Source organism: Equus przewalskii, chromosome 8 (genome assembly GCF_037783145.1).
Source record: "Equus przewalskii isolate Varuska chromosome 8, EquPr2, whole genome shotgun sequence".
NCBI lineage: Eukaryota > Metazoa > Chordata > Mammalia > Perissodactyla > Equidae > Equus > Equus przewalskii.
In genome coordinates this window covers 42,291,256-42,317,246 of record NC_091838.1, presented here as the reverse complement: position 1 = coordinate 42,317,246, position 25,991 = coordinate 42,291,256, and the positions used below count along the sequence as shown (strand labels likewise).

Here is a 25,991-nt window from a genome sequence, read left to right as displayed (position 1 = left end):
GGAAAAAATAAAGTAAAATCTTTGGAAAAAAAATAAATAAATGGCTGTTGTTTTAAGCCACTGAGTTTTGTTTGGGGTAGTTTGTTGTATAGCAAAAGGTAATTGATACAGGAATACAAATATAAATTTTGGGGGGATTATCCTTACCTCATTAGCATAGATAATTAAGAAAATTATAACTGTTAAAATTGCTTTATTTTAAAAATTACTAGTGCTAATAATTATCCCACTAGCTATAAAATTTATAGGAAATATTCTTCATCTATTTTTTATTTTTTACTTAATTATAAAACTTTAGCTATTATAATAAATATTGGTTTTAGTTTTTACCTTATATTATTGTTTATAGTTTTATTTTTTTTAAGTGTTAAAAGGCTTATTATAAGACAGCAGTCCATGGTTCCATCTCTCCCCCTTTGTGTCGTGTTTCTCAGAGTCAATCACCGGATTGCCAGATCATGTGCTTATACTGCTATCTCTTGTCTCATCTATGTTTTCAACTCTCAAATATCTGTTTAGTTCTTCTTTTTATTTTACTTAGGTCATAATAGTTTATGACATTGAGAAATTTCAGTTGTACATTATTATTTGTCTGTCACCATATATATGTGCCTCTTTATCCCTCATGCTGACCTCCCAACTCCTTTCCCCTCTGGTAACCACTAATTTGATCTCTTTGTCCATGTATTTGTTTATCTTCCATGTATGAGTGAAATCATATCGTGTTTGTATTTCTCTGTGTGGCTTAACTCGCTTAACATAGTACCCTCAAGTTCCATCCATGTCATTGCAAATAGGATGATTTTGTCTTTTTTACGGCTGAGTAATATTCCATTGTATATATATACACCATATCTTCCTTATCTACTCATCAGTCCATGGGCACTTGGGTTGCTTCCATGTCTTGGCTATTGTGAATAATGCTGCACTGAACATAGGGATGCATGAGTCTCTTTGACTTGTTGATTTCAGGTTCTTTGGATAAATACACAGTAGTGGAATAGCTGGGTCATAAGGTATTTCTATTTTTAATTTTTTGAGAAATCTCCTTACTGTTTTCCATAGTGGCTGCACCAGTTTGCATTCTTGCCAGCAGTGTATGAGGGTTTCGTTTTCTCCACATCCTCTCCAACGTTTGTTATATTTTGTCTTAGTGATTATAGCCATTCTCATGGGTGTAAGGTGATATCTTAGGGTAGTTTTGATTTGCTTTTCCTTGATGATTACTCATCTTGAGCATCTTTTCATGTGGCTGTTAGGCATCTGTATATCTTCTTTGGAAAAATGTCTGTTCATATCCTCTGTCCATTTTTTGATCAGGTTGTTTGTTTTTTTGTTCAGTTGTGTGAGTTGGAAATTAACCCCTTGTCGGATGTATGATTTACAAATATTTTCTCCAAGTTGGTAAGTTGTCTTTTTGTTTTGTTCATAGTTTGCTTTGCCTTGCAGAAGCTCTTTAGTCTGATGAAGTCCCATTTGTTTATTTTTTCTTCCCTTGTCTGAGTAGACATAGTATTTGAAAAGATCCTTCTAAGAATGATGTCAAAGAGTGTACTGCCTATATTTTCTTATAGAAATTTCATAGTTTCATGTCTTACCTTCAAGTCTTTAATCTATTTTGAGTTAATTTTTGCGTATGGCAAAAGATAATGATCTTCTTGCACTCTTTTGCATGTGGCTGTCCAGTTTTCCCAATACGATTTATTGAGGAGACTTTCTTTTCTCCATTGTATGTTCTTGGCTCCTTTGTTGAAGATTACCTGTCTGTTGATGTGTGGTTTTATTTCTGGGCTTTCATTTCTGTTCCATTGATCTGTGCAGCTGTTTTTATACCAGAACCATGCTGCTTTGATTACTATAGCTTTGTAGTACATTTTGAAGTCAGGAATTGTGATGCCTCCAAGTCTTGTTCTTTTTTCTCAGTATTGCTTTAGCTATTTGGGGTCTTTTGTTGCCCCATATGAGTTTTAGGATTCTTTGTTCTATTTCTGTGAAGAATGTCATTGGGATTTTGATTGGGATTGCATTGAATCTGTAGATTGCTTTAGGAAGTATGGACATTTTAACTATAGTTATTCTTCCAACCCATGTGTGTGGAATATCTTTCCATTTCCTTATGTCATCATCGATTTCTTTTAATAGTGTCTTATAGTTTTCATTGTATAGGTCTTTCACTTCCTTGGTTAAATTTATTCTTGGATATTTTATTCTTTTTATTGTGGTTGTAAATGGGATTGTATCCTTGAGTTCTCTTTCTGTTAGCTCATTATCAGAGTATAGAAGTGCCACTGATTTTTGTAAGTTGATTTTGTACCTTGCAACTCTGCTGTAGTTGTTGATTATTTCTAACAGTTTTCCAATGGATACTTTAGGGTTTTCTCTATATAAAATCATGTTGTCTGCAAGTAGCAAGAGTTTTACTTCTTCCTTTCCAATTTGGATACCTTTTATTTCTTTTTCCTGCCTAATTGCTCTGGCCAAAACCTCCAGTACTATGTTGAATAAGAGTGGTGAGAGTGGACACCCTTGTCTTGTTCCTGTTCTGAGAAGGATGGCTTTCAGTTTTTCCCCATTGAGTATGATGTTGGCTGTGGTTTATCATATATCGCCTTTATTATGTTGGGGTACTTTCCTTCCATGCCCATTTTCTTGATAGTTTTTATCATAAATGGATGTTGAATCTTGTCAAATGCTTTCTCAGCATGTATTGAGATGATCATGTGATTTTTATTCCTCATTTTCTTAATGTGGTATATCACATTGATTGATTTGTGGATGTTGAACCATCCGTGTGTCTCTGGGATAAAACCCACTTGATCATGGTGTGTGATCCTTTTGATGGATTGCTGTATTTGGTTTGCCAATATTTTGTTGAGGATTTTTGCATCTGCATTCAGCAGCGATATTGGCCTGTAGTTTTCCTTCTTTGTGTTGTCCTTGTCTGGTTTTGGGATCAGGGTAATGTTGACCTCGTAGAATGTGTTAGGAAGTGCTCCATCTTCCTCAATTTTCTGGAATAGTTTGAGAAGGATAGGTACTATGTCTTCTTTGAATGTTTGGTACAATTCTCCAGAGAAGCCATCTGGTCCTGGACTTTTATTCTTTGGGAGATTTTTGATTAATGTCTCCCAATCTGTTCTGATTCTCTATTTCTTCTTGGCTCAGTTTTGGGAGGTTGTATGAGTCTAAGAATTTATCCATTTCTTCTAGATTGTCCACTTTGTTGGCATATAGTTTTTCATAGTATTTTTTCATAATCCTTTTTATTTCTGTGGTATCTGTTGTAATTTCTTCTCTTTCATTTTTAATTTTGTTTATTTGAGCCTTCTCTCTTTTTTTCTTAGTGAGTCTGGCTAAATATTTGCCAATTTTGTTTATCTTCTTAAAGAACCAGCTCTTAGTTTCATTGATCCTTTCTACTGTTTTTTTTTGTTTGTTTCAATTTCGTTTATTTCTGATCTAATTTTATTATTGCTTTCCTTCTGTTGACTTTGGGCTTTGTTTCTTCTTTTTCTAGTTCTGTTAGGTGTAGTTTAAGATTGCCTATTTGAGACTTTTCTTGTTTGTTAAGATGGGCCTGTATTGCTCTGAATTTACCTCTTAGGACCACTTTTGCTGTGTCCCAAATGAGTTGGTATGGTGTGTTTTCATTTTCTTTTATTTATTTAATCTTTAAATTTTTTATTTTATTTCACTTTTTAAAGTAATTTTATTGGGATTGTAATGGTTTATAATATTGTGTAATTTTGGGTGTACATTATTGTTTATCAATTGCTGAATACTCTTCATCGTGCTCACCCCCAGTAGTCTAATTTTCATCCGTCACCATACATATGTGCCCCTTTGACCCTTTCTCCCACCCCCCAACCCCCTTCCCTTCTGGTAACCACTAGTCTATTCTCTTTATCCACATATTTGTTATCTTCCATATATGAGTGAAGTCATGTGGTATTTGTCTTAATCTCTCTGGCTTATTTTGCCTAACATCACACCCTCCAGGTCCATCCATGTCATTGCAAGTGGGACAATTTTGTCCTTTTTTATGTATTCCATTGTATGTATATTGCCACATCTTCTTTATCCATTCATCCCCAGAAGGGCACTTGGGTTGTTTCCACATCCTGGCTATTGTGAATTGTGCTGCTATGAACATAAGGGTGCATAAATCTCTTTGGATCATTGATTTCAAGTTCTTTGGATAGATACCCAGTAGTGGGATAGCTGGATCCTATGGTATTTCTATTTTTAACTTTTTGAGAAATCTCCATACTGTTCTGCATAGTGGCTGCACAAGTTTGCACTCCAACCAGCAGTGTACGAGAGTTCCCTTCTCTCCACATCCTCTCCAACACTTATTGTTTCCTATCTTGTTAAATATAGCTGTTCTGACCAGAGTGAGGTGATATCTCATTATAGTTTTGATTTGCATTTCTCTGATAGTTAATGATGTTGAACATCTTTTCATGTGCCTATTCGCCATCTGTATATTTTCTTTGGAGAAATCTCTGTTCAGATCTTTTGTCCATTTTTTAATTGGGTTGTTGGTTTTTTTGTTGTTGAGACATATGAGTTCTTTGTATATTTTGGATATTAACACCTTATCTGATATATGGTTTGCAAATATCTTCTCACAATTGTTAGATTGTCTTTTTGTTTTGTGGATGGTTTCCTTTGCTGTGCAGAAGCTTTTTAGTTTGATGTAGTCCCATTTGTTTATTTCTTCTATCCTTTCCCTTGCCTGGTCAGACATTGTATTTGAAAAAAATGCTGCTAAGGCTGATGTCAAAGAGCATAGTGCCTATGTTTTCTTCCAGAAGTTTCATGGTTTCAGGTCTTACATTCAAGTCTTTGATCCATTTTGAGTTTATTTTTGTGCATGGTGTAAGATAATGGTCTACTTTCATTCTTTTGCATGTGGCTGTCCAGTTTTCCCAACACCATTTATTGAAGAGACTCCTTTCTCTATTGTATGCTCTTGGCTCCATTGTCAAAAATTAGCTGTCCATATATCTGTGGGTTTATTTCTGGGCTTTCGATTCTGTTCCACTGATCTGTGTGTCTGTTTTTGTGCCAGGACCATGCTGTTTTGGTTACTTTTGATTTTGAAATTAGGGAGTGTGATACCTCCAGCTTTGTTCTTTTTCCTCAGGATTCCTTTGGCTATTTGGGGTCTTTTATTGTTCCATATAAATTTTAGGATTCTTTGTTCTATTTCTGTGAAAAATTGTTGTTGGAACTTTGATAGGGATTGCATTGAATCTGTAGATTGCTTTAGGAAGTATGGACGTTTTAACTATGATAATTCTTCCAGTCCAAGAGCACGGAATATCTTTCCATTTCTTTGTGTCTTCTTCAGTTTCTTTCAACAGTGTTTTATAGTTTTTGGTGTACAGATCTTTTACCTTTTGGTTAAGTTTATTCCTACGTATTTTATTCTTTTTGTTACAATTGTAAATGGGATTGTATTCTTAATTTCTCTTTCTGCTACTTCATTGTTATTGTATAGAAACGCAACTAATTTTTGTATATTGATTTTGCATCCTGCAACTTGACTGTATTTGTTTACTATTTCTAAAAGTTTTTTAGTGGATTCTTTAGGGTTTTCTTTGTGTAAAATCATGTTATCTGCAAATAGTGACAGTGTCACTTCTTTTCCAATTTGGATCCCTTTTATTTCTTTTTCTTGCCTGATTGCTCTGGCAAGGACTTCCAATACTATGTTAAATAAGAGCGTTGAAAATGGACATCCTTGTTCACTTTATTCTTAGAGGGATAGCTTTCAGTTTTGCTCCACTGAGAATGATATTGTCTGTGGGTTTGTCACATATGGTCTTTATTATGTTGAGGTATTTTTCTTTTATACCCATTTTATTTAGAGTTTTTATCATAAATGATTGCTGTATCTTGTCAAATGCTTTCTCTGCATTCATTGAGATGATCATGTGATTTTTATTTTATTATTTTATTTTTATTCTTCATTTTGTTAATGTGATGTATCACGTTGATTGATTTGCAGATGTCGAACCATCCCTGCGTCCTTGGATTAAATCCCACTTGATCATGGTGTATGATCTTTTCAATGTATTGTTGTATTTGATTTGCTAGTATTTTGTAGAGGATTTTAGCGATCTATATTGAGTTTATAGTCTCTTTAGATAGACCTCTTTCTAAAAGCTCTACTCTTTTACTCTCCTCTTCCCACATTTTATGTTTTTGAAATCATATCTAATCTCTTATTTTGTGTGTTTCTATCCATTACCCTCTTAACGTTGAAATAGGTAATTTTAGTACTTTTGTCTTTTAACCTTCATAATGTCTTCATAGGTGGTTTATCTGCTACCTTTACTGTATTTTTCCCTTTATCAATGGTTTTATTGCCTTTTTTTTTTTTTTTAAGAATTTTCTTATCCCTATTTGTGATCTTCTCTTTCCCACTTAAATAAGTCCCTTCAGCATTTCTTGTAGAACTCGTTTCTTGGTGATAAACTCCTTTAATTTTTGCTTGTCTGGGAAACTCTTTATCTCTCCATTCTGAATGATAACCTTGCTGGATAGAGTAGTCTTGGCTGTAGGTTTTTTCCTTTAAGCACTTTAAATAAGTCATGCCAGTCTCTTCTAGCCTGTAGAGTTTTGGCTGAGAAGTCCACTGATAGCCTTATGGCTTATTCAGTTTTCAGTTCCCTATCTGGGGTAATTTTTCCAAGAATAGCTGTAACCTGGTTGTGTTCATGGGAGGAGGTGAATTCAGAGCCTGCCTATGCTGCCATCTTGACAAGATCTCTATTTTCATTTTCATTTGTCTCCAGATAGTCTTTGATTTCTCCTTTAATTTCTTCAATGACCCACTGGCTGTTCAGTAGCATATTGTTTAGTCTCCACATCTTTGTCACTTTTCCAGCTTTTCTCTTGTAGTTGATTACTGGTTTCATAGCATCATGCTTGGAAAAGATGCTTGATATGATTTCAATCTTCTTAAATTTATTGAGGCTTGCCTTGTGTCCCAACATGTGTTCTATCTTCGAGAATGTTCTGTGTGCACTTGAGAAGAATGTGTATTTTATTGATTTTTGATGGAGTGTTATATATATATATCTATTAAGTCCATCTGGTCTAGTTTTTCATTTAGTTCCACTATTTCCTTGTTGACTTTCTATCTGGTTGATCTAACCATTGTTGAAAGTGAGGTGTTAAGGTCCCCTACTATTATTGTGTTGCTGTTAATGTTTCCTTTTAGGTCAATTAATAGTTGCTTTATGTACTTCAGTGCTCCTGTGTTAGGTGCATATATATCTATAAGTGTTATGTCCTCTTGGTGGAGTGTCCCTTTTATCATTATATACTGCCCCTCTTAGTCTCTCATTGTCTTTTTTATCTTGAAGTCTGCTTTGTCTGATTTAAGTATGACAACACCTGATTTCTTTTGTTTGCCATTAACTTGGAATATCATCTTTCATCCCTTCACTCTAGGCCTGTGTTTGTCTTTAGAGTTGAGGTGTGTTTGCTGGAGGCAGCATATTGTTGGGCCTTGTTTTTAAATCCATCTAGCCGCTCTGTGTCTTTTGATTGGAGAATTCAATCCATTTACATTTAGAGTGATTATTGGTATGTGAGGGCTCAATGCTGCCATTTTATTACTTGTTTTCTGCTTGTTCTATATTTCCCTTTTTTCTCATCTGATGAATTTCTGGCTGCCAATTCAGTTTTGTGGCTCTATGATGATTTTCTCATTATTTATCACTTGTGTCTCTGTTCTGATTTTTTGTTTAGTGGTTACCATGTGGTTTGTATAAAAGATCTCATAGATGAGATAGTCCATTTCCTGATAGCATGTTATTCCCTTAGTCTAAGCCAGTTCCATCCTTTTCCTCGTCCCCTTCTAAGTTGTTGTTGTCACAACTTATTACATTTTGTGTTGTGAGTTAGTAGTTAAAATGAAGTGATTGTATTTATTTTTGATGTTTGCCTTCCCTTTATCATTAGAATTATGATTAAGAGTTTGCTAATCTCTCCTGATAGTGAGTTACAATTTTTTGATTTTGCTGCATATTTATCTCCTGCCTCAAGGCTCTGTAACCCCTTTCTTCTTTTTTCTTTTTTTCAGGTACGAGGGCCTTCTTGATCATATCTTGTAGGGGGAGTCTTGTGGCAATGAACTCCCTCAGCTTTTGTTTGTCTGGGAAAGTTTTTATTTCTCCATCATATCTGAAGGATATTTTCACTGGATAGAGCATTCTTGGCTGAAAGTTTTTGTCTTTCAGAATTTTGAATATGTTATTCCACCCTCTCCTAGCCTGTAAGGTTTCTGCTGAAAAATCCACTGGAAGCCTGATAGTGATTCCTTCATAGGTTATTTTTTTCTGCCTTGCTGTCCTTAATATTGTCTCTTTGTCATTGACTTTTGCTGGTTTTACTAATATCTGCCTTGGAGAAGTTCTTTTTACATTGATGTAGTTAGGAGTTCTATTGGCTTTATTTACATGTAATTCCAGCTCCTTACCCAGGTGTCAGAAGTTCTCAGCTATTATTTCTTTGAACAAGCTTTCTGTGTCTTTCTCCCTCACTTCTCCCTCTTGAATACCTATAATCCTTATGTTGCATTTCCTAATTGAGTTGAATATTTCTCAGAGAATTTCTTCATCTTTTTTAAAAAAGTCTTAGTTCTCTCACCTCCTCCATCTGAAACATTTCTGTATTCCTGTCATCTACATTGCTAATTCTATCCTCCGTAATATCAGCTGTGTTATTTAAGGACTCCAAATTTTTCTTTATCTTTTCCATTGTGTTTTTCATCAGCAGCATTTCTGATTGGTTTTTCTTTATAGTTTTAATCTCTTTTGTGAAGAATTCCCTCTGTTCATTAATTTTGTTCCCTATTTCATTGAACTGTCTTTCTGACTTCCCTTGTCACTCATTGAGTTTTTTTATGATAGCTATTTCTAATTCTCTGTTGTTTATATTATAGATTCCTGTGCCTTCAAGAGTGATTTCTGAGTGTTTGTCTTTTTCTTTCTGGTCTGGATTATTAATATATTTCTTCTTACTACTTGATGGAATGAATTTGTGCCATTGCATAGTGATAGTATCTGGTTTCAGGTTCCACCAACTGCCATGAGTTGGGGGCCAGGAGCTGTATATTCTGAGCCCACCATGATCTCTGTCAGCTGTGCCTGTCCAAGCCTAGGTCACTCCTTGGGACCACAGCAGTCCTATGGGCTTTCCCACTGAACGGGAAAACAATTATGCAGGGGCTCAGGGCTGCCACTGCCTGCTCCCACAGTCCCGCTGTGACATGCTCCCCCCTTTGGGGCTGAAGTAGTACAATGGGCATTCGCGGCAGCCGGAAGCTCGTTTGCTTGGGTGTGCAGATCTGCCACTGTTTCCTCCTAGGTTGCACCAGCTGTTGTGCTTTGTGGATGGGTCCTCTCCACTGGTTCCAAGCCAGAGCCACTCCTGTGACCACAGGGACTGTGGGCTCTGCCATTGGATGAGAGAGAGAGGGAGAGAGAGAGAGAGAGAGAGCAATCACATGGGGACTCAGGGCTGCTGCTGCCTGCTCCCTTAGTCCGGCCAAGTTGCATACCCCCCTTTGGGGTCACAACAGTACTATGGGCATTTGTGACATCTTGGAGCTCATTTGCCTGGGTGAGCAGAACTGCCACTGTCTGCTCCTAGGTTGCACCAGCCATTGTGTTTGGTGCATGGGGCCTCCCTACTGGATCCACGCCTTATCTGCTCCCTGTGGACTGCATGGCACTGTGGGCTCTCCCACCTGATGGGGAAGCGATCACATATGGGCTCAGGTCTGCAGTCACCTGTTCCTGCAGTTGCGCTGAGTTGTGCTCCCACCCTGGGGGCTGCAAGGGTGCTATGAGTGTTCCAGCTGAGAGAGCAGTCCCGTGCATGTACAGGGCTGCCTGGGGGCCGGAGAGTGCTCACCTATCTCTACCATCTCCCCAGGGGTTAGTCCATCCACCTTCAGATGTATAGCTGTGCAAGTCTCTCAGGCGTTCTGATTTGTTGTGTGAGTATCCTCTCCTGATCAATGAATGTCCGTTTAGTTGTAGTTTGAAGTGGAGGAGACAAAGGGAACAGCTCACTCTGCCATGTTATTGACGTCACTCCTGCTTGATTCTTATTTTATCATTTCTATCTTTTTGTTCATATTCTCATTTTGTTCATATATCATTTCCCCAATTTTCTTCAATTCTTTGTCCATGTTTTCCTTTAGCTCTTTGAGCGTGTTTAAGACAGTTGTTTTATACTTTTTCTCATAAGCCTGTGCTTTTTTCCCGGACAGTGTCTGGAGATTTATTTTATTCCTTTGTATGGGCCCTATTTTCCTCTTTGTTTATATGCCTTATGATCCATCTTTTGTTGACACTTGGGCATTTGGTAAACTGGCCATCTCTCCTAATGTTTTCAGAGACTGGCTCTGTGTGTGGAAGACCTTCACTAATCTGCCTGGATTGATGGCTTAAGGCCTGTTCCAGGCATACGTCTTCCCCGGGCATGTGCATGTGCTTTTTCCTAATTCCTCTGTATACCTGGCTGCTTTTAAATTTATTAATTCCCCTAAGAGCCTCACCCCTGTTTCTTGTAGGTCCTTATTTTTCCTTTTGTATTCCTCAATCAATCAAAGCCTGATGGTCTGTAGTCCCCTGTGTTTTTCACTAGCCATGCCCACTGCTTCCTGTGTCTGCGCCTAGCCTGAGATCCCTGCTGCTTTCAGTCATCTGAACTCTGAGTTAGATGTCACAGAGACCAATCCCTCAGGTAGCCTACAGATAGGTTAGATCTTGTAAATTCGGTTCTTTCTGGTTCACCAAAGGGAACAGTGGATCAGGCTACCACATTCTCCAAACCAAGCCACACTGGGAGAGGGTAGGACCAGGGTGAGTAAAAGCACCATGAAATTTCCTATTGTTTTAATGTGGCTTTTTCTTGATTGAGCATTTGCTTGTTTGCTAAATCTTTGACTAATTTCCAGAGCTCCTATAAGTTATTTTAGTCAGTTGTCAGTTGATTATTCAATGTTTCCATAGTGGACCTGGCGCTTTCTAGTCCATCTTGTTGACATCACTCATCTCATCCATTTTTGACATTATCTAATGACTTTCTTTTATGATTCATGAGAACTTAGCACTCTTCTATCTCCCCTCACTTTCCATCCTTCCAAGAGAGTTACACTGAATTCTGGTTAAATTAATATTTAATACTTCTGTTATTATGACAAATTGTTGTCCACTGCTAAGTCAGATATCTTGCCATGATTACATTTCCTTTCTTGAACAACTTTTCCCCCTCTTTGAGGTATTGATTGCTTTTTTACCCTTCCTCTCATTGCTTTGTTCTTTATGAATATTACAAAGTCTTCCTATAACTTTCAGTACCTTTCAGTACATTTTTCCTATCAGTCTTTAAGTGTGTTTGTATTTTCTTTGCCTTCTCTTTTGGAGTCTTCTGCCCTCCTGTTACAATTTGAACTGATTGTTCTCTAATTCTTGTTACATGGCTGTCATCCTGGGACTTTGTATAACCATTACCTAGAAATTCCTTTTTCTTCTCTTCTGTGTTGAATCTCCTGTTTCTGGCTTTCACATTTTGCTATAGCACTGCCTACAGTAACTTCCTAAGAAAGAGAAGATGGGAGGTAAATCTTTTTGACTTCTTGCTTGTCTGAAACTGTCTTTATTCTACCCTGGCACTTGACTGACAACTTGCATAGTTATAAAATTCTAAATTGAAACAGTATTCTCTTAGAGTTTTGAAGGGATTGCTTTATATGTCTTCTAACTTTCAGAGTTGCTTTTGAGAAGTCTCATGTCTTTCTGATTTCCGTTCTTTGCATGTAACTTATTTTTTCTTGATGAAAGCTCTAGCAACCTTTCTTCATTCCTTACCTTTTGAATTATAATCTTGATGTGCCTTAATATGGATCATGTTTTCATTTATCATGCTGGGAATGTTTTAGTAGGTCCTTTTAATCTGAAGACCCCATGTCTGGGAAATTTTTCTCTCTCTCAAAACAATTTCTTTCTCTTGTTTTCTTTGGAATTTCTGTCAGTCAGATGTTGAGCCTCATGGATCGATTCTCTCATTCCTTTGGTTTCTTTTTTTCCTATTGCTCATCATTTTTCCTTCTTAATCTATTTCCTGGCAAACTCTCGTATTATTATACTCCATATCCCCTATTAAATGTTTATTTTGGCTATCATTTTAAATTTGTAAGATATTTTTCTTCTTCTTGATTGTTCTTTTTTATTGCCTACTCTTCCTATGAATGCTATCTCTTATTTGAGGATATTAATTTTCTTAAAGTCATCTTCTGTTTCCTTGGTTGCTTTGTTTTATTCAGGTTTCTTCTTTTCTGTTTTTTTGTTTGGGTTTCTATTTTCATGTTGGAGGCTCACCTCAAAAAGCTGGTGATCCTTGGTGTCCATGCGTATTTAAGAGTGAGGCAGTGAGTAAGGCACACTCTGTGTGCATGGACAGGGCTTATTGACTGGTGGCCCTCACTGGGTAATCAGACAACGAGCTGGCTTTTTTATCTGGGGACTCCCTATCTGTGGACCTTTTCTCTGGGGTCATTCAAATTATTCCAGAGATGACTCTTCCAATAATATCTTTCTTGGGATAGGATGTGAGAGGGATGCCTACCTGCTGGTATTACATGAGTTGGCAGAAAAAGGGACTGAGATCTTACCATCCGGTATGCAGACTTTCATTTTGTGGGTTTTTTTTTTTGAGGAAGATTAGCCCTGAGCTAACTGCTGCCAATCCTCCTCGTTTTGCTGGCCCTGAGCTAATATCCATGCCCATCTTCCTCTACTTTATATGTGGGATGCCTACCACAGCATGGCTTTACCAAGTGGTGCCATGTCCGCACCCGGGATCCGAACTGGCGAACCCTGGGCCACCGAAGTGTAACGTGCGAACTTAACCGCTGCGCCACCGGCCTGGCCCCCAGACTTTCATTTTGATTTGTCACTGTATCCCTGCCTTCTAGAGTGCCCTGGTTAAGTTTCTTTAGTTTACTTTCTCCAGAGCATAAACATTCTAGTTGAGAAAGAAAAGTCCACTGGTTATAGAGGAGGAGGGCCTGGGTTCTGTTTACCAGTGCTCTTGCAATAGCTCCAGTCTAAACTCCTTACTTCTGAGAGGCTTTAACAAGATTCTACGATGTGAATGAACCTGCACTGTTTCTTATTGGAATCTCCCTCTTTGGGCACTTGGCTTTCACTTTCTCTGTACTCATAAGCAGTTCACCATTCCATAACTCCTTGTTTTCACATATGAATGTCTCCTTGTTTTATTGAAGATAGAGTTTGTATTTCTGTTTCTCATTCTCCTGCTGTTTTCAGTGTGAATTCAGAGAGGTAAAGAAAGCAGAAAGGTCTTTACTCCACTATCTTAATACTGGAAATCTCTTAGATATTGACTATAAAATTGAATTTGAAGGAGAACCTGTGTTTTAATTGTACAAGGTCATTGTTGCATGTTTTGTAAATATAAGTGATAATATTATTGTGGTATTTTCCTTCAATTAAAAAAATCTAATATTGCTTTTAAGTTGTATATAAAAAATCTTTCTTTTTGATTGACAGGGTGGTGTTGGTATCCAACTACACACAAACCTTGAATATTTTACAAGAAGTATGCAAGCGTCATGGATATGCTTATACAAGACTTGATGGACAAACACCAGTCTCTCAAAGGCAGCAAATTGTTGATAGCTTTAATAGTAAATACTCTTCTGATTTTATTTTTTTGTTAAGCTCAAAAGCTGGTGGTGTGGGACTTAACCTTATTGGAGGATCTCACTTAATTCTCTATGATATTGATTGGAATCCAGCCACTGATATCCAGGTAGGACTATTTATGCATTAAGTAAACATTATAGAATGCCTATTGGGGATACAGTGCCTTCTGGGGATATGAAGATGATGATGATGTTTCATATTGAGCCCTTATTTTGTATCAAGCACTCTGCTAAGTGCTTTACGTCTATTTAATCTTGGCAGTAGTCCTACAGGTGTGGATATTATTAACCCTATTTTTCAGATGAATATATGGAAGCTTGTTCTAGATCATATTAGCTTGTAAGAGGCAGAGCAAGGATTCAAACCCAAATCTCTGCGTCTCCAAGCTCTAATTCACTGCACAGATGTGCCTTCAGGGTGTTCATGACAATCAGGGGAAGACAAAAAAGTGTTATAGATGCTATGATCACTGTTTGTGCAAGGTATGGTAAAGATGTAATATTAGCTTATTTAAGAAAATATTTCAGAAGAAGCCTTTGGTTTTCTTCAGAATGTAGTCCATCTTTAGGTGTGTTGAGATTCCTACCTATAGATTTGCATCTCATTTGGTATCTGTGTTAGGGGACTTGAAGACAACCCTCAGGTTTGATGATTCACTGGAAGGACTCACAGAACTGAGGAAAACAGCTATGCTCCTAGTTACAGTTTATTACAGTGGACAGATACAGACTAAAATCAGCAAAGGTAAAAAAGGCACATAGGGCGGAGTCCAGAAGAGACCAGACACAAGCTTCCAGTTGTCTTCTCACTCTGGAGTTGTATGGATAACACTTAATTCTCCCAGCATTGATGAGAGACAACACATATGGAATATTGTCAACCAGAGAAGTTCACTTGAGCCTTGGCGTCCAGAGTTTTTCTTGGAGGTTGGTCATGTAGATATGGAGTACTCAAGCAACTGACTAGTTGCTCAGTCTCCAACCCCTCCAGAGGTCAAATGGGCCCAAGGCCCTCCCAAAATCACATTGTTACCATAAGCTATCGGGTGTGGCCCAAAGCCCCAGGTAAACTAAGATGTTCTTATAAGGCAGGATATTCCAAGAGCTTAGAGTTTATTTTCCAGGACTTGGTTGAAGACCAGACAATTCTTTGGAATGTGCAGGCTTTGAACATCAACCTTTTACTGTACAGTATCATCAATAAATTCTGAAACCACAGGGATCTTCCTAGAGCCTGACTTGATTGCTGGTATCCTAGGGATTCTTTAGGGGTGAATCATTAGCTACTTAGATTGGGAATAAACCCTCTATGCCCATGCTATACTTGGTTCTTTGCATTCTTGCTGTCCAAACTCACTGTCCCATTCTTTGATGCACATAGACTCTCTCACAGTTGCGTGGCAGTTATTTTACAATACCACAGTGAGTCTTCATCCATCCCTTTCTTCCCAGGAAAAAGATATGAAGTGGGGAATGCTTGGACATGCCTCCACTTTATTTTTTAAAGCTATAAGTAAAATCTAGACTTCTTAATCTTGAATATATTAATGCAAATTGCTTATGTGGAAAGAGCTATTAGTTTTTACTGTACTCTCAGAATTCTCATTTATTTGCTATAGGCAATGTCTAGAGTATGGAGAGATGGTCAGAAACATCCTGTACATATTTACAGACTTCTAACCACAGGTAATAACCCTTCAGTGTGACAAAAAATGTATTTCTTTTGAATAATTAAAAGTTTTTTTTGTTAATCTGTGCTTCAATATCAAAAATATTGCTATTTTGTTAACTAGTATGCTAATAAACATGTTTTATCCTATGAAAATAACAGACATAAAGATCTGAGGGAGATCTAATGAATCTTTTCTCTTCAGGTACAATAGAAGAAAAGATCTATCAAAGGCAGATCAGTAAGCAAGATCTTTCTGGGGCAGTTGTAGACCTAACCAAGACATCTGAACATACTCAGTTTTCGGTAGAGGAACTTAAGAATTTATTCACATTACATGAAAGTTCACATTGTGTTACTCATGACCTGCTTGACTGTGAATGTACAGGAGGAAAAGATCATACAGGTTAGTTGTATAATTCTGTTACAAGGGTAAAGTTAATTTGTCTCTCTTTACCAGTTGAAAATATTTAAATACAGAAAAACTAAAATATTTTTCATTTGCATGCGTTAGTTTTCTTTTTACCTCAGGTCATAGAACAACTGTCTGATGGATATTTGAGAAAATATTAATTAGAACCTATTAGTTCTCTCAACTTAGCTGCTTATTTCTGAAATCAGTTGTGAAAAATTTAACTTATTTGGGAAAATCTTTCAAGTCCTAGTATAATGGCTTTAGAATTAGAAAAATGTTTTTAATCCTTATTTCTGTTTTTAGCATACACTTGACAGAATAATCCTACTGTCTGTTTATTTTGCATAGACCTCATTCATGATGGGGTCATGCTTTCTAAGGCAGTTAGCGTGGGCCACCGTACCTCTCAGCACTTGATGAACTGCTCGTACTGCTCAAGGGAGCTGACAACATCAACCCCCCGGAGTTAGCACCACTCAGACAGGAACTGGGTCAGGACTGGGACTGGAGCAACCAATGTCCAGTAGTTGGAAGTCACTTGATAAACTGCACTGAGATGGGTTTAAGATGTTAGACTGTACAAGACTGACATGGAAGAATTTATATTTTATATAAATCAGCATTTCATCCTCTCTGTTATGTTTTTTCCATTTTATTAATTTCTGCTCTCATCCTTCTCTTACTCTTTCCTTGTATTTATCTAATGTTCTTTTTCTTATTTTTCAAGTTGAATGCTTAGCTTAACATTTTCAGTCTTCTTTTCTAAAAATATTTAAGGCTATGAATTTTCCTTTAAGCTCGTAACTTTGATATACAGTCTTTTTATTATTCAGCTGTGAATATTTTGTATTTTCCATTGTGATTTCTTCTTTAATTCACGAGATATTTAGAAGTATCTTTTAAAATGTATTTTCGTTTTTGTTATTGAATTCTGGCTACTGTGCTGTAGTCAGAAATGTGGTCTGCATGATACTGTTTCTTTGGTAACTATAGAGACCTGATGTGTGGCCTGGGATGTGGTCACTTTGTAAATGTTTCTTTTGTGCATGAAAATCATGTATATTCTCTTAATTACTTAGAGTTCTGCTATGTTAGCCAAATTTTCTGTTACCAAATCAATTTTTTCTTATTTTACAGATTTAAAAATTTACTAATTTAACTTATAAATTCGTAATATATTTACATGGCTCAACTATTTAAAAATATAGAATACATATAGTGAAAACTCTTCTTCCCACCATACCCTCATCTGCCTAATTTCTAGCCCTACTATCCCCTAAGAAACCATTATTAGTTTTTTGTGTATCCTTCTAGATGTATTTTTATGCATGTGCAAGGAACTCCGAATATATATTCTTGCCCAGTTTTCCCCCCCAATAAAGGGTATTGTAGCATATGTATAGTTCTGTACCTTCTTCACTTTATAGTGTATCTTCAGATCTTTCCATGTCGTTATAGAAAGAGTTTCCTCGTTCTTTTTTCCCTCAGCTATATAATCCTCCATTGTATGGATATTCCATAATTTATTTGACCCCACGATGTACAGTTAGATTCTTTCCAGTCAGTGTACATCTTTAGTCATACATCTTTCCCCAATGTTCAAATATATCTATAAGGTAAATTATCAGTGTTACTGGGTCAGAGAATATGTGCATTTGTAGTTTTGATAGACATTGCTAAAATGCCCTCCATTGAGGGCTGTATCATATATACCCCACTAATATTATGCTAAAATGGCTATTTCCTCACAGCTTTGCCTGTTTAGTAGATTATCAAATGTTTGGATTTTTGCCAGTCTGATAGTAAAAAATTAATATGTTGGTCTAGTTTTCTCTTATGAGTGAAGTTGAAATTGAGTATATTTTCCTATGTTTAAGAACTATATTTCTTTATGTGAACCATTTGCTCATATCATTTGCCTATTTTTCTATTAATAACCTAACCTCTTTGTTACACATATCTGTTATTGAAAGAAATACGTTAAAATCTTGCAATATGACAATGAATTTGTCAGTTTCTTCTTATTCTTGCTGTTAACCAATTTTGGCTTTATATATTTTGTATCTTCTTTGTGAAGTTTTTTTTTCTTGTTTATTTTATTATGATGTAGTGATTACTTTATCTCTAAATGCCTTTTGCTTTCATTTTGTCTTAAATTAATATATTACTCTGGCTTTTTTATCCAGTCTGGTGTTCTCTTTTAACTAGAGCATTTAGTCTATTAACCTTTATTATAATCATTGACATATTTTGGTTTGTTTCTACTGTCTTTTTGTGTTCTGTTTTTTTTTTCCAACAAGGGCCTGTTAGTGGTTAACTCTGTCAATCTTTGATTTTTCAAAGTTTACGTGTTTTTTCTTTCTCTGAAATGCTGTCTTTGCTGGATGTACAATTCTAGTTGATAGGCTTTTTTTTGGTCTGTACTTTCAGGGTGTCATTCTACTGTTGTCTGGATTCTCAAAGCATTCTTGTCATCTCTTCTCTTAAAACGTCAATGATGTTGAACATTGACAGGATTTTGATGATATTGAGGAAAGACTTAATTTTTTTTAGTTGTGATAAAATTTAAAAAGAATATAAGCTGGCCCTGTGGCCAAGTGGTTAAAGTTCCACATGCTCTGCTTTGGCAGCCCAGGTTTGCTGGTTCAGATCCTGGGTGCAGACTTACTCCACTGTCAGCCATGCTGTGGAGGCAACCCACATCCAAAATAGAGGAAGATTGGCACAGATGTTAGCTCAGGGCAAATCTCCCTCACCAAAAAAAAAAACAGAAAAAAAAATTTTAAGAATTCTTTTTTTTTTTGGGAGGAAGATTGTTGCTGAGCTGCATCTAACTGTAACGGAGGCTGGGAAATGTGGCTAAATGTCCTGGAGGAAAGGGAAATGGATTTAGTAGATAACTACCATCCTCTGCTATTCTTGATTTGCTTACAGTGTTTTGCATAATTTAGCTCTTGAAAGGGTGCTTCACCTAACATTACTCAACTTCTCTTCTTGCATTATTCTTGGCCTTTGCTCTAATTGCATTAGGCTCCTATCAGTTCCTCAACTGTGCCAAATGTCTCTTCTCTTTCACAGCCTTTGTAAGTCCTCCTGGAAAGCTGTGCCTCTCTTCACCATCTAGTTCTTGCCTTCTCATCCTTCAGATCTTAATAAAACAGGTCAGCTTCTCTTGTTATATGTTCTCATAGTCCCCTGTATCTTAACTTCGTACTCTTAACCTCTGTTTGTAATACAGCTTGACAGTCCCTTATCTTCAATTTTGAAATCCAGAAAGTTTGAAAGACCAAAAGTTTTTTTTTTTTTTTCATAAAATTGCAACAAACTTATTTGGTGGCAGAAACCTTAGCTGAATTGATGTGAACTTATCAATAATCTTTAACCTATTTCATAAGACTGTTCATTTGAATTGTTGCAGAATAATAATGAGTTTAATTATGGAGTGCTGTCCCAGATTGTTCCAGTTATATTCTGAATTTGGAAACATATCTGGCCTCAAAGGCTTTAGATAGGAATTGTAGACCTGTAATACATCTCTGGATGATTATTCATTTAATGTATCTCTCCCACAAGACCATGAGGTCCTTGAAATCAGAGACCATGCCTATTTTTGTTCATCATTCTTGTCCCCAGTGCTTAAATCAGCATGTAGTAAATAATTTATAAATATTTGTAGAAGGAATGAATTAATTGAATTACTTTAACTTGAACTATAGTGATCAAATGTAGTAAATCACATAAACTTATAAAGTAAAAAAAGTATTGTATATAGTACAGTATTAATTGGTCTAAGGAGTTTCTCATTGTTTTACTTATTTCAGGTGATGCATTGGAAAAATTCCCTATCTCTAGAAGTTGTCAGCTTGGTCCACATCCACAGAAGTCTCACTCCCTGAAACCTCTCTCCATGGCACAGCTGAAGCAATGGAAGCATTTTTCTGGAGATCATTTAAGTCTTACAGATCCTTTTCTTGAAAGAATAAGAGAAAATGTGTCATTCTTTTTTCAGAATATAACCAATCAAACTACTGCTATATAATGAGAGGTTACTTTATGACATGCCCTTACTCTCCTTTATAAAAATATTAACATAGTAATTAAATGTAATTTTTGAAAACTAATAGAATCATTTTAATTATACTATAGGTTGTTGCAAATGTATCATAGTTTTGATACAATAAGGAAAACGGTTTGAGTTGTTTAAAGTTTTGTGTATATTCTTAAATTTGAAACATTAAAGACATACTTCTGTTATTCTATAATTGTTTATTAATAATTCAATAGTTAATGCACCTTTATTAAGTACCTACTAAAGAAGTTTCATAAGGAATATAAAAAGGTAAAATACCTAGTCTCTGTCTTTGGGAAATCGAATCTGATTAGGAATATTAGACATAGATCTGTGAGACAGTTGAAAAACCTGATAAATTTAAAGTACAGCTCAAGGGAGACTAGGATCGCAAATGAAGATGTTGGATCGAACAGTTGCTGCAGGGCAGTTTGAGTGAGAAGGGTCAGTCGGTGGGGCAGCAGATGAAGGATTCTTAGACGCTTCAAGGCACTAGTTCCTCCTTTGGGACCTCAGACTCGTGGGAGACTGACATGCAGTCTGTAAACCTAGGTCTGCCAGACATTGTTTGTATATTGAATCGTGGTTCAACCACCATCATGTCAGGAGTTGTCTGTAGTAATTTTTGACATTAAAAAGAGAGTTTTAATATGCAAAGCAAGCTTTAGAAGACTGAAGTCTGCAAAGAAAAAGGAGTTACTCTTTTAATCTCCAGTTGAGGCTTCTGTAATCAGCTTTTACTTCCATTTAGGAAAATTTCTTTTAGACTGCACATCGTCTTGAGGTGTTGAATAAAGACTCAATTATATATCATCAAATCTGAATTCTTTAGATTTGTAGTGCCTTACCTGAGCAGTTGTACATATATAGGATTCATGAACAGGCAGTTTGGGATCAAATTTGTCAGTGAGGAAGTAGTCAACTAATAATAAGCAAAATTGGTGTTTCTTGGCCCTTTGTATAGGCCCCATACAGGAAGCTTTACATACGAAACTTCTTTCAGTATATATCTTGCATCATGTTATTCTCAGGTGTAAAATCCTTTAAAAAAAATGATAAGGGACTAGCACCTTTATTGTCTGTCTTAACTATAGTGGATGTTAGAGTGTGTGGCCCAGCTTGCCCTCTTCAGGACCACAATGCTCATTTCCCTCAGCTGCCGGGAGAGTTGCCTAGGACCACTCATGGCCAAATCTCTCCCTAAAAATAACCCTCGGCTGAAAGGAGCTGCCTCACCTAGGGTTACGCTCCCCCCGGAGGCTGGCTGGCATGCAGTGATTTGTTGATGCAAGGTAGAAAGACCCAGCTCCCTTGCCTCAGTTTGGGACAACTCTAAAGGACCATTTCAGCTCCAGAGCTCCAGGCCTTTGTTGCAGCTTCCTTGCAGTCCAGCTTCTCTCTGTCCAGTCCTGCTTCTCTCCCTCTGTTACAGTTGTTGTTCCTAAGAGCACTTCCCAACAAACTACCTGCATGCAAATCTGCCTCAGTCTGGTTTCCAGGGAACCTGACCTAAGACACTATCCACAGGGGAATTACTGAGGAAAAACATTTTAATAACTATAATTGATGGCATCCAAGTATAAATACTTGTTGGCAGAATAATCATTTAATGGAATGAGGTGATAATATGAAAGTTAAAAGAAAGTATGTTTTGCTTTATGCCATATTTAAAAAATAGAGCATGCCAAAATGAATTACTATTTTTACGTTCATGATATTGTGCAACCATCACCACTATCCATTTTCAAGAGAGTACTATTCTTAATGTCTCCCTTTCCCACTTTCTGGTCACTGTCAACCCAAAGCTGTTGGCCTCTATCCCCCAACACTCAAGGCCTCTATCCCAGTGACAGGCTAGTTGACAAATACAGTGAACTCTTTTCAATATTTATCTTGACCTCTGTTCACATCAGGTAGTGGTGAACACTTCCTTCTTGAGACTGTTGCCTTCGTTAAATTTTGATTAAATGATTAAATTCATTTGTCATTCCACAAATATTTGTTGAGTACCTAGTACATGTCAGACATTGTTCTAGGGGTCATGCATACAACAATGAATAAAACAGGCAAAGCCTTTGTCCTCGTGGTGCTTTCATTTTGGCACCATATACATACATATTATATATCATTTGTATATACATATACACATATGTAATATGGCACATGATGATAAGTGCTATGAAGAAAGATAAGCAGAATAAGGGAAGTATTAAACAAAGTGGAGACGGGCATTGATTTTTTTATTTTTCCCCGAGGAAGATTCTCTCTGAGCTAACATCTTTGCTAATCTTCCTGTATTTTGAATGTGGGTCTCTGCCACAGCATGGCTGACTAGGGTGTAGGTCCATGCCCAGGATCAGAGCTTGTGAACCTGGGTTGCCAAAGTGGAGCACACCCAACTTAAACACTACTCCACAGGGCCAGCCCCAGGGGATTGCTGTTTATATGGGGTGGATTTATGCAGAGACCTAAAAAAAGTGAGGGATTGAGAACCATAACATTCTCTGGGAAAAATGTACGAGACAGAAGGAATCTCAAGCGCAAAGGTCTTGAGACAGATGAACGTGTTTGAGAAACAGCCAGAGGCCATTGTGGAGAGACTAAGAAGATGGTAAAAGATGAGGTCAAAGAGGTGATGGTGGTGGGGGAGAGCAAATGTAATGGGGCATTGAAGACCATTTTGAGAGCTTTCACTTTTACTCTGAGGCAGATGGAAAACCGTTGGAATTTGAGCCAAGGAAAGACATGATCTGAGTTGCTTGTGATGAGAATAGACTGTGATGGAACGTGGAGTGGAAGCAATGAAATCAGGAGTCTATTGCAATAATCCAGTCAACAGGTGTTGGTGATTTAGCCCAAGTGGTAGCAGTGAATTGTTACAGTTTTGATTATATCCAGTTTGATATGCCTATTAGATATCCGGTGGAGAGGTCAAATAAGCAGTTTGGTATATGAGATGAGTTCAGAAGCATTAGTCAAGGCTGGAGATACATTTGGGATTTGTCAGCATATAGGTGGTATTTAATAAAGTCAAAAGATTGGATGATATTACCTAGGTAGTAAACGTAGCTAGAAAAAAGACAAAACAACTAAATCTCATAGTGATACAAATAATAATGGCTAACATTTATTATAAGTGTTTATTACTGTCTTCTAAATGCTGAGTGCCTTGTGTGCATTATTAATGTACGAGATAGAGTTAGTGTTGTCTTAGATGAACTGAGTTTCCCCATCTGTTCAACGATATGTCCAAGGGTAGTTGCAAAACTTGAATGAAATAATATATGGCTAATGAGGTAGAGAAATATTATCTTGGTTGCTTGCATCAGAATTCCTCTTAGTCTTTGTTTGGAAAAACACCCTATTAAAACTTGAGTGAGCCTCTCAAGACCTTGGGTATTGCTTGGTGTTAAAGTGTTATAGAGGGAGAAAAATTTGGCATTTTGGAGGCAGTTTGAGAGGGAAGGGTGAGGAGAGAGAAAAATGAGAATATGGAGGGATGCTGGGACTGGGTTAGGTAAGAGAGACTCCTAGTGATGGGAACCAGGGAGGGTATTTGAATTACGGTTGTTCTCCATTTGATTGTTTGTAAGTAATGTGGGAAGCAACTCTGCCTTCCTCTGTCCCCCACTGTGAAATCTTGCTGAAATTTCAGAATAGACGCTGAGTTTCCTGCGGGGATCCATGTGACATGGGACAAAGGCAGCATGCATGACACAGGAGCCCAGAGGTTGAGAAGCAGATGATGGTAAACCCTTGGGAACTGAGGAAGGCTTTGGATTCTAACAGGCCAGGGATTTGTGAGAGTTCAAACTCAATTAATCCAACGGTTAAAGGGTAGCCAGTTAACATTTGGCTTGCAGATGTATAGCACCTTTTCTGTGGCAGATGCTCAATTTATAAGAATTCCCTTCTTTTTTCCCTTTTCTGTACTCCCAGTCCATAGCTCTGCTTTGTAGTACTTAACTTATTGTCTGTAATTGCTTATTTACCTGGCTCCCTCTCCCATAGGCTAAATTCTTCGAGGACAGGGATATTATCTTTTATTTTATCCTAGTATCTCAGGACCTTGGATGGTCTCTGGCACAAAACAGCTGCTTTTAAGTAGGAGAATGAACGAATGAGGTACTTTACCTCTTTTTCTTCTTTAACTGCCATGATCAGATTCTTTGCTCATAGATCTCAGTTTTAAGGTATTTTTTAAGCTAACTGCTGAGCATAGAGCTGTGCTGGACACTGAAGAAAGCAGAGCCAGCAATTTTTTCTTGCCTTCTTGCAGCATACAGACGTCCCTTTTTGCTTCCATGATTTCTATCAGTCTGCTGCATGAGCTGACCAAAGCTGTCGGTGCAAAGGGCAATAACAATTGAGTCACACACATAATTCATTTATAATTACACAAATAGACCTTTGACACATCTTCACGTGAAAATGTTCTTGCTCTAAATGACAATGTAAATACATTTTAATCATGTTCTCATTAAGACTGACTCACTAATGATGAATTAAAATGTGAGCAGCTCTGATCTGCAGAACTCAACTTCCCGACAGCCTATCCATCCATTTAATGGTTTACTACTGTCTTAACTAGTGCTCAAGGTCAGAGAGTTAAATACACTCATGTCAGTTACTGGTTCTAACAGGGCTTTAAGAGACTTAAACCTCCTATATTAGAGGTGTAACCCAGGCACTACTTATGATCAGTCATATTGTCTTCAGCTTATTAATTTTGTTGAGGAAACAACTACTCTTTAAAGTACGCTGATAGGTCTTTATTGGAGAGTTGGAGCTGGCAGGGATTGCTGGCAAGGAATCAAAGTAGGAAACTATGGCTTTCTTATTGTTGCTGTTTTAAACAGCTGTGAAATAATAGATAATTCTCTTGATTTACTATTTATAGGGCACCAGTAATCTAGACCGTGATGCAAAATGAGCAGATGTCCTGTGCCCAGTATTTTTAGAAATATTGACATAAATACACACCAGGAATAAAAATTACATGGTCCTACTGAGGCTCAGAGAGGCTGCCCAAGGCCAGACACTTATTAGCTTCTCTTGTTTCAGCACCATGAGTATCTGACCCCAAATATTATTTCTGAGCCCATGGCGTACCAGGAACTGAGCAATATTGTCCATATGAAACTATCAGCTTTATTAGCAAAGGGGATTGGAATCATCTATTCTGTACAGATGTATGATGTTTTTCTATAATATATATTTGTCCTAGTAAAATTTTATACAGTAATGTTAATGAAACATTTTCTTGGCATAATATCATAACAGTGTAATATAAAGGCATTACTATTACGTTTATAAATTTTGTACAAATCATGGTTTCTTGATGAGTGGGACTATGACAAGTCTGAAGTGGGACAAGTTTTTGTTCATTGTCAGCTTCCATTAATATATCAGTTGTGTTTAATTTTAATATATTAAAATTTAAAGGAAAATAACCAGTTGATTTTGTAGTTGATTTTTTTTTTATTAATGCTTTACTTGTTTTTGTAAGCCTGTTTTTGGTCTCATTGGTAAAATCTATCTTATTTATATTTGTTAATCAATTCTAATACTGTAACTGATGAGAGTCATCTGAAAACTTAGTAAAACGTTTTTCCATTGACATGTAAATGATCTAGTCTGAGGTACTCAGCTCTGAAATAATGTTTTTATAGCATCTATAGGTATATAGCTTGAAGCATAGCAATCTTTGTTAGAGCCAACATGTTTCTGGAAGGTTGTGTGTTATTTGGCGAAATATAAAAGAGCTCATCATAAATCTCAGATGTGGACATTGTTATGGTAGGTTTTTTCCAGACTTGTGCCTATTTGTGGCTTGCATGCATACTCTATCTGTGTGATCATGGGCACTCATGAATGATACAGCCACATTTGGCTCCTTAGAAAATTATAATCAAATAATTGTGAAAAGTGAGCACTGAAGAGAGAGAAAAAGGGGGAAAAGAAAACAAAGAATGGGCTGGTGGTTCCTTTTGTCATATCAAAGCCAAATTCCTCTATCTGATTATCAGGGCCATTTTAATGTGACTATTTAAATTATACAACTTTATTTCTTCCTTCT

General features: G+C 36.9%; 1 protein-coding gene across 5 annotated transcripts in view; it reads left to right on the top strand.

Moving 5' to 3' along the window:
* Positions 1–25,365, top strand: part of RAD54B (RAD54 homolog B) — a 127,303-nt gene extending 101,938 nt beyond the window's left edge. For 3 of the 5 annotated variants that reach the window (XM_070630667.1, XM_070630664.1, XM_070630669.1), the window contains 4 exons: positions 13,605–13,866; positions 15,379–15,445; positions 15,634–15,834; positions 19,665–25,365. In XM_070630667.1, coding sequence (XP_070486768.1) covers positions 13,605–13,866; positions 15,379–15,445; positions 15,634–15,834; positions 19,665–19,882 — 748 coding nt within the window. In that variant the 3' untranslated portion in view covers positions 19,883–25,365. Of the gene's footprint in view, positions 1–13,604; positions 13,867–15,378; positions 15,446–15,633; positions 15,835–18,921; positions 19,005–19,664 lie in introns of all 5 variants that reach the window. The other 2 variants (XM_070630668.1, XM_070630665.1) reach the window with 1 other exon arrangement.
* Positions 25,366–25,991: the final 626 nt, after the last annotated feature.